This window comes from Opisthorchis viverrini (genome assembly GCF_000715545.1).
Source record: "Opisthorchis viverrini unplaced genomic scaffold opera_v5_178, whole genome shotgun sequence".
NCBI classification, from domain to species: Eukaryota; Metazoa; Platyhelminthes; class Trematoda; order Opisthorchiida; family Opisthorchiidae; genus Opisthorchis; species Opisthorchis viverrini.
Window position 1 is genome coordinate 502,785 of NW_008751835.1, and position 9,292 is coordinate 512,076.

General features: G+C 43.8%; 1 protein-coding gene across 1 annotated transcript in view; it reads left to right on the forward strand.

The window, feature by feature from the left end:
- Positions 1-9,292, forward strand: part of T265_07620 (hypothetical protein) — a gene marked incomplete at both ends in the record, with an annotated part of 112,011 nt that overhangs the window by 96,123 nt on the left and 6,596 nt on the right. The window contains 3 exons of the mRNA XM_009173188.1: positions 815-948; positions 7,660-7,750; positions 8,611-8,733. Of these exons, the coding sequence (XP_009171452.1) occupies positions 815-948; positions 7,660-7,750; positions 8,611-8,733 (348 nt within the window). The remainder of the gene's footprint in view (positions 1-814; positions 949-7,659; positions 7,751-8,610; positions 8,734-9,292) is intronic.

A 9,292-nucleotide genomic window follows, 5' to 3' on the forward strand; every position in this document is an offset into this window, starting at 1 on the left:
CAGCACGAGTACCGTAAAAGTATCCACAGTGTTGAATGCGGTAAATTTGTAGCAATCGGTCAGTACTTGTTAGTTCGTGATCAGCACCTTTCATGTCTCCGACTCGCGTAGCTTGTCTTTACCTGATATAGCTGAAGGCCAAATTCTTTCAGCAGTTCACTTCTCACTGATCGAAATTCGATCAATTTGGCAGAAGTTCTGAGCACAGAGTAATAGTGACTTTGCATGTCGATCCTTCAGCTACGTCATCCACACTCACTGGAGCATTGTCAACAGATTCAGTCTTTGAACTATTTGGGACATTCCACGTATTTACTCTGCTGTCCAGCAGTTAGTGACTGCAATCACAAATGAAACGTTTTATATTCTATGTTATGGAATTTCGTTTGCCAACGTCGATGGAAAAACTGACAAAAGCTTCAGCTTATAGCAACCCCGCACAATGGGACCCTGAACAATAGCCGAAAGCAGAATAAATGCACAATCATATTCCGTGTCGTAAACCAGATCATCTCTTGTACAACTGACTAAACATACAGGTCTATGTGACATATTGCGTCCACTGGACGGAACTTATTGCTGGGCAATCTCTGGATACATTAAATGTGCTCATTTGAGTTCACCGTTGGCCTGTCAACGAATTTTGTGTTAACTGTGCATCTTATCTGCTATTCTTGGTAACCTCTCCTCCAGACTTGAGGCAAGTTTGTTACTGAATGTAGCTCTACTTTTTCCTGCCCTAGTGAGGATGTCACGCGCACGTTTTCTACTCTGCAGCTCTTTAACCGCTTTGAATGATTTCAACCCATTTCAGGCGTTCATCATTGCGTTTACCTCAAACTTCCTGCCGAAACTACTTTACAAGTATGAGATACGCGACGATCTTGTGGGCTTCACAAATTTCACGCTCGCCTGGGCTCCAAATAACACGACCAAATTGCCTTGCCAGTAAGTCAGTCTTTTTTTCCTGTTTGTACTATCCTGTGCTAAGGCCGTGATCTCAAAGCAAGGAATTGGTTACTTAGCCTAAGCGCACGATCTAGATGTCCCATTTGACAGGTAACGTGTAGTCTAATTCACCGATGGACGGTCAGTAATAATTGCGGCGAAACCGAATTCCACGAACTTCACCTGCGTTTGTTCCGTAGTTGCAATTGGGCAGTGGACATGGGCAGACAGTATAGATAGGTAGACCGTGGTTCTATAGGAAATTAACAGTAAATCGTGAGAACTAAAGAAAGGCTTACGGCTAGATTGAACCTTGGGCAGTGAGCAGCACAGGATAGCACACGAAGGGCAGTGTGCTATCTGACAAATTAAATGGGAAAAGTGTTGTTCAGTTCAAAGTTCAACAACAAGCCCAGAAATGAATGTAAACAAATCGTCTATAGAAAAACGGTTGAGGTAGAGTCGACTTTGTATAAAATAGAACAGTTCAGTCTTGAAAATTGAGCAGTTACCGGAAGGGTACTGAATTAGCCTGAGGAATAGGGAAACAACTAAATATGTCACGTAATTAACAGTGTTAATACACATTACCTTCGGAAGGGTACTGTTTAGTTTATCCAAAAGTGATCTGACTCTTCAAAGCCCCGATAAAAGCAACCTGCCATGAAATTAACTTTATAAAGGTTCTCAAAATTGTTTGACAAATGAAATAATTATGACCAAACCAGAGCGTAGATAGTTCATCGAAAAAATGCGCGCACGCTGTTCACTAATGATACCTCTACGGGAATTAGATCAGGTCGTTCACCTCGTGCCGCTATATCACTCGAGGTCTTTCTTGACCCTTCATGCCGAATCCATCCCTTAACCAGTCGTTCCAATAAAGTTTCTAGTCGTCCTGTTTGACTCTACGTTACTGTTTGGGCACTTCTAGAAAACAATCCGGTGCGTTGTAGAGCAAAACGTGGCCATTTTATTTGTGAACAGGAACTCCAATCTACTGAAATGACCAGTTGAGCGTGTCAGCTTTCTACCTGCCGTTGTCAGTCGATGGCTCGCATGCTTCGTTGATCTCCAAAAAGCAACACTCAAGGGGATAGGTGTGTTAGTTCAATTCTCTAACGAAGCTGGTTACTATACGTCGGTCTACAGCTGATCAGGGAATCAGTGAATACGGTTCGCATACTCGAACACACACGTACGCAATATGCTTTATACCGTATCCCGCAGGAAAATGTGAACTAAGTAGCACAACGCAAAAGCGCAGAGCACCCTTGATTGGAATGTTCAGTTAAAGTGGTATGACGGGCATCCGAAGCCCCACAATTTAGAAGTACAAGGTATCTAGCGTGACAGCTTTAACATGGGCCTTTAACAGTGCATTAAAATAAATGAGACATGCTCAAAGCACATCTGGAACATGCGATCCACTTTCATGTACATACAGGCACAACGATGAGCATTTTTAGCCAATAGCGCTCATCAATCGGAATCCGTCAAATCAAACAGCACATCTGAAAGAGTTATGCATCCACTCGCCTTTCCATAAGCGATCAAAGATGGTGTAAATTCCCAGTGCTTTCTGGGACTTTTCGATCTAATCGACTTTCGCCTGTGGATAAGCCAGGTAACCCCTATGTAGATTACTTCGACGTATTCGAGAAAACCCACCTGAGTGACGCGCAAGCCGGAAATTGTGGATTCTTGAGATTTAGCAAAAGATGCGGCACTACATGTTGGTTACTTAGCCTAAGCGCACGATCTAGATGTCCCATTTGACAGGTAACGTGTAGTCTAATTCACCGATGGCCGGTCAGTAATAATTGCGGCGAAACCGAATTCCACGAACTTCACCTGCGTTTGTTCCGTAGTTGCAATTGGGCAGTGGACATGGGCAGACAGTATAGATAGGTAGACCGTGGTTCTATAGGAAATTAACAGTAAATCGTGAGAACTAAAGAAAGGCTTACGGCTAGATTGAACCTTGGGCAGTGAGCAGCACAGGATAGCACACGAAGGGCAGTGTGCTATCTGACAAATTAAATGGGAAAAGTGTTGTTCAGTTCAAAGTTCAACAACAAGCCCAGAAATGAATGTAAACAAATCGTCTATAGAAAAACGGTTGAGGTAGAGTCGACTTTGTATAAAATAGAACAGTTCAGTCTTGAAAATTGAGCAGTTACCGGAAGGGTACTGAATTAGCCTGAGGAATAGGGAAACAACTAAATATGTCACGTAATTAACAGTGTTAATACACATTACTTTCGAAAGGATACTGTTTAGTTTATCCAAAAGTGATCTGACTCTTCAAAGCCCCGATAAAAGCAACCTGCCATGAAATTAACTTTATAAAGGTTCTCAAAATTGTTTGACAAATGAAATAATTATGACCAAACCAGAGCGTAGATAGTTCATCGAAAAAATGCGCGCACGCTGTTCACTAATGATACCTCTACGGGAATTAGATCAGGTCGTTCACCTCGTGCCGCTATATCACTCGAGGTCTTTCTTGACCCTTCATGCCGAATCCATCCCTTAACCAGTCGTTCCAATAAAGTTTCTGGTCGCCTTGCCTGACTCTACTTTACTGTTTGGGCACTTCTAGAAAACAGTCCGGTGCGTTGTAGAGCAAAACGTGGCCATTTTATTTGTGAACAGGAACTCCAATCTACTGAAATGACCAGTTGAGCGTGTCAGCTTTCTACCTGCCGTTGTCAGTCGATGGCTCGCATGCTTCGTTGATCTCCAAAAAGCAACACTCAAGGGGATAGGTGTGTTAGTTCAATTCTCTAACGAAGCTGGTTACTATACGTCGGTCTACAGCTGATCAGGGAATCAGTGAATACGGTTCGCATACTCGAACACACACGTACGCAATATGCTTTATACCGTATCCCGCAGGAAAATGTGAACTAAGTAGCACAACGCAAAAGCGCAGAGCACCCTTGATTGGAATGTTCAGTTAAAGTGGTATGACGGGCATCCGAAGCCCCACAATTTAGAAGTACAAGGTATCTAGCGTGACAGCTTTAACATGGGCCTTTAACAGTGCATTAAAATAAATGAGACATGCTCAAAGCACATCTGGAACATGCGATCCACTTTCATGTACATACAGGCACAACGATGAGCATTTTTAGCCAATAGCGCTCATCAATCGGAATCCGTCAAATCAAACAGCACATCTGAAAGAGTTATGCATCCACTCGCCTTTCCATAAGCGATCAAAGATGGTGTAAATTCCCAGTGCTTTCTGGGACTTTTCGATCTAATCGACTTTCGCCTGTGGATAAGCCAGGTAACCCCTATGTAGATTACTTCGACGTATTCGAGAAAACCCACCTGATTGACGCGCAAGCCGGAAATTGTGGATTCTTGAGATTTAGCAAAAGATGCGGCACTACATGTATAAAATACGTAATAAAAGGGGTACAAACCTAAAATTATGGGGGAGTTCCGTCTAAACTGTTGCACGAAGTAGCGCAATTCCAAAGAAAGCCCGAAGAAGATGGCAAATTGATCTTAGTTTGCGACACACCTGGGCACAACACGTGGTAACGCAAAATGGTCAAGAAGCGCACGTCAAGGATGGTCGACCAAATTGGTTCGACAAGTCAAGGGTTAAAAGTTCACGAGGGATTACAAATGCATATCGAGTCTATGAGGTAGACGCAGTGAACAGCAGTAGACAAGGGAAGAGTTTGACCGAGGGCAAGGAAGTACACCCTAACTGGCTCTTTGTCTGCGAAACCGGTATTGAGTGCTCCGATTTACCACGGTATTAGGCAGGCGGTTCGTATCCCGCTTTAGGATTGTTACCCTTAGAAGAATGAAAAAGTTATACGTTGTTTGGTGACCTTTTTGGTTCGATTTTCCAGAGTTCAAACCTCGCAATATTGTCAACAATCTTGAAATACTGCGGTCAGTCTTCGGAAAATCTGATTAAGTACAGGTGGTGTCCATGATTCATCTGGAAGCCTATTGAGTAACAACAAGTTTTTAACGCGTCTAAGTGGCAGGATCGATTGCATGACAACATAGTTCGCATAGTGGGCCAGGATGAAGTTTGCACAATTTTGGTCGGCACTGCTCAGCGACACAGACTTACTTGAAAGTACTCATTCGAGTATCAACCACTTATAACCCAATTATCCACAAATAGCTCAATGTTTCAGGTGCGAAGTACCAACCGAGAAGCCGGTGTTTCGAGCCCAATTCCAATAGCTCATCTCGGGGGTTGAACAACCTTTGTTTTGCATAATAGCCGTGCACCAGCCGAACACCTCGATCTTTGAGTCCGACCACATTTCTGTGGCTATAAACATGTGGAGAACACAAGTGTACCACGACCCTGAGAATAGTTTAGTCCGGTCATTGAATTACTTATGGTCCTCTCATCTTTCATAGCCTAACGCGACCCACACTACTAACACGAAACAATTTGGGATGATGACCGGATGAGCTACCTCACTGTTCCACTTTTGAAGTGTGAACCGCTTTTTTGGTCGTGCGTTGGTCGGTTGGGCAAGAGACTGACTATCCTGCCAGCTGATAGTAATCTGACGAGGTTTGCGAATTTTTAATTGAAATTTTTTAATTGTATAGCGGGTGAAACCAATCAATGTTGAAAAGCCGAGGAGCACCGTACGGTTGTTTCATCCTTATTTAGGCTCGTCAATGGTTTCGAACCCGCGACCTCCCTGCAAGTAGATTATTGAACACTTAACTGTTCGGCCACGAGCTTCTAATCAGCATTGCGATTAGGCCGCATTTGGACAGTATATAGAGCCACCCATGCATCAGTCACAGTAACCAACTCATCTGGTCACGTGCTGACCGGCTCGTCAACTGATTAACGGATGATTGGCGCTATATCCTATTTAAGTGCGGGTCAATCACAGCCTTACGTGGTGGGTAATCGTTAAACTACTAGCCGGAATCCGTTAGTTCGAAACCCCCTGAAGTTCCTTGAGATGCGCACTGTTGACTATTCTCAATAATGATGGAACAGCTGTATGGTGCTTCTCGGCTTCCAGCATAGATTGGTTTCATGATGAGATCATTGGAAAAAACCTCCCGTCTGCTACTCTCAGAAACTTATCTTGATACAGGATATCAGCTCGAAGGGACAGGCGCATAACGCCTCGGCTCATGCACCGTTGGTGGGAAAATTGGCCACTGTCGTGAAGTAAATCTAACAGTTGTCTCCATTCGACCACAACTGCCCACGAAGAGAATCTCGCCCTTTCTAGTGCTAACTGTAGTACCCCTAAAGCAACACTCGTGGGCTTCTGTATTGCAGACTGATATTTGTGCATGTAGAGAACAGCAACACAAGCAAGCGCTATTGCTGTTGTTGAATGTCTAACCCCATTCGACTCATAAGTGGTACGAAAGCATGGTGTACTTTCAAACAACAGTTTTCCTGAGAAGGTCCGTAAACCAATCGGAGTAATCTTTACCAGTGGTTCCTTGCACGGTTTCCTTAATGTGCAGTTTTTTCATACGCTAAAAAACTTCGATATTTTCTACCCCATTATGTTTTGCTGACACCGGACGTTGCTTTCAGACAATGAGTTGCCCCGAGGAGTTTCGGTTTCAGTGACCCTGTAGTTTGGTGAGAGCATGATTGGTTAAGACATTTATGTGCGAAGCCTAGATAATCTTGAAAGACGAATCTACAGAGCATATCGTAGTGATGAGTGAACAGAGCCAGATGCTATTTAGGGCATGGATTCTTAACCTGTGGGTTCCCCTCTGAGGGGTTAGAGTTTTACGTACGGATGGGAGCAATAAATTTACGAGCTCCGCTTATTGAACCCTTATGAGCTTGTCTTACCCCGTGTTTTGAAGCATGTAGCATATTTTTTGTTTGTTTGTTCTTAACAAAGGCTTTATTTGTGCTGTCGTGGTCTTTGAGGCAGTCAATACACTTGATCCATATACTGGAGGGGCTGCGCAGGACTAGAGTATAGGAGCATTCTACTTACATTCTACGTAGATTCTACTTGCAGCTCAGTTGATGGTGCGTACAAACTGTGTGCGGCGTGGAATGGAACAGTGATGCGCATCAGGGCACTCTGTACGTATTCATAACAAAACTATTTGGTAATTTCGAGAAATACACTCATCTGCAAATCGAAACTATTTGGTACTTTCTTCTAAAGGCAACTCCTTGTTAAATAGCTATGCTCGAACTTCAGTGATCGCCACGGTTGTTTGGGTTAGCAGACCGTTCTTTCCCCACTGATTTTTCAATGTTGGCTGGCTGTGCCGTTTATCGGTGAGCTACCCTAACATCGAAGGATACGCGTTTTCTGTTTTGTAAATGCATGGGAACTCTCCGCCAGGAGTTGTGATCCCAATCCTGTGTTCCGGTTCATCGGCATTTATCTGTGTATTGTGCTTTATTCTGTAAAGTTCCTAAAAAGAACCCAGATTAGGTAAACGGTCCCCTCACTTGGTAGTTTTACAGAACACAAAGAAAATTCGTAATGTACATTCCAAAAGGCTTGCGGTTTCAGCCACTCTGATTAGGGATGCAACGTTTTCAAACCTTGCTTAAAATGACAGCGTTCTAAGAGGAATTTGGAATTTACATTGTTCTTACACTTCACTCTGCATTGTCTAAAAACCGTCCAAATATTCTGAGAAGTCACGCTATTATCTTTGTTGACCTTTACAGCATTTCTTTACATTTAATCCTCGCAGATATACTGCTTTTCGCGATCCGCAAGGGGAGTACACGATGTTCTATTGGCGTCTACTGGCTCTTCGGTTGATTTTCGTCATTGTTTTTGAAGTACGTTGCTTTTGGATTTTGCTTACGCCAATTTGTTTTTTTCCTATGGTAAAAAATGGCTAACTAGTCGAACGGTATGTTCACGTTTGACCCTTGCTGTGAGACGTCTGTAGATCTAAAATGGAAGTTCAATCATGAAATATGGCAGTCACTATCGAGGAAAAGGTGTTCCCACTATCAAATGTATGACACAAAACTTTTAGTGCGATCTTCTGTTGAGTGCTCTTTCCGAGCCACTTAAAACTCCTTTGCCGTTATAGTTGTTGTAGCCAGTCAGTTTGTAGCACATTTGCTGTTTCCAGTGTGTCAGTCGGTCACGGTTTTAGTTAATACTGATCACACATCAGTCAAGGTTTCCCCCAACGAATTGGAGCAGGCCTTTCATGCTTCCCTATTGTTGTGTCTGATGGACGATCGTGCAACTCTGTATCGGTCCCTTGGCTTCCTGCTCCGCCCACTATGCTATATCAAAAGGCACGGTAGCTCTAGACAGCCCCGCATGGAGGCAAAAGTAGAATCATTACATCTGTATTTATAGGGTAATCACAGAGTGTTCCACAAGGTCGTACTAGAATCACCGTGAGGGGGCGAGAAGCGTCGAGTCAAAGATGCTCGATCCGGATTGGCTGGCATTCTGACCAATCAGAGCATGCCTTCGTTTGGGCCATGTCCTGCACGTGGACAGTGATGTGATGTTCGGTTATTAGGGACGGCTGGCCTCCGTACACCGATAAGGATGAAAACAACAAATTCGCGAAAGCGATCGCCTAAAATTCACTCTTGCGATATCGGCTAATGTCCGGTCTTGTGCATCCTGAAGTAACATCTATCACACTGTCCGTTCTACCCCGCCTTTTCAGCACGTGGCGTTTCTGCTGGCCGATTTGTTCGACTTCCTCATCCCCGATGTTCCAAGCAGCCTGGAAGAGAGGATTCAACGCGAACGTTTCTTGGCCAAACAAGCACTGCTAGATGTTCATTTGGTAAGTGTGAAACCTGTACTTCTGTATTTTCTCTCCACCAAAATCTCCCTAATTTACACATAGGCATGGTATAGTCAATGTTTCAACTCATAAGCGCGGTTTGCTGACTACAAATCTATGGTGAAATTTGTTGCGGGTAGCCATGGCAACAGACTAATGCACCGGTATCCTCATGTTATGGTATTTTGGTTGGTCACCCAATTGAGGCGTTTATCTCGGTCAGGTTCAGGCTTCAGTGTGTGCGGCGATGAGTAGGCAGTAAGAACGATGTCATCAGTCTTTTCATGCTTCAGTCGCTTCGATATTCGAGCCCCAAAAAGGGCGAAACCGGTCGTGGGCTGTCGACGAATTTTCAGCAACCTTATGAGTAGTACAGTACAAAGACACATGTATCGCGATATCTCGAATATCGTAGCGACTGAAACATGAGGCGGCCTGGTACAGCACATTCAGTTGCCTGAGAACATCACGAACGAGAGATTCAGCTGGGTTCCAGGTGAGTCTCTCGAAAAAACACCGAATTAGTTTGCAAATGAATGTATATTCGAAATTAGTTTTA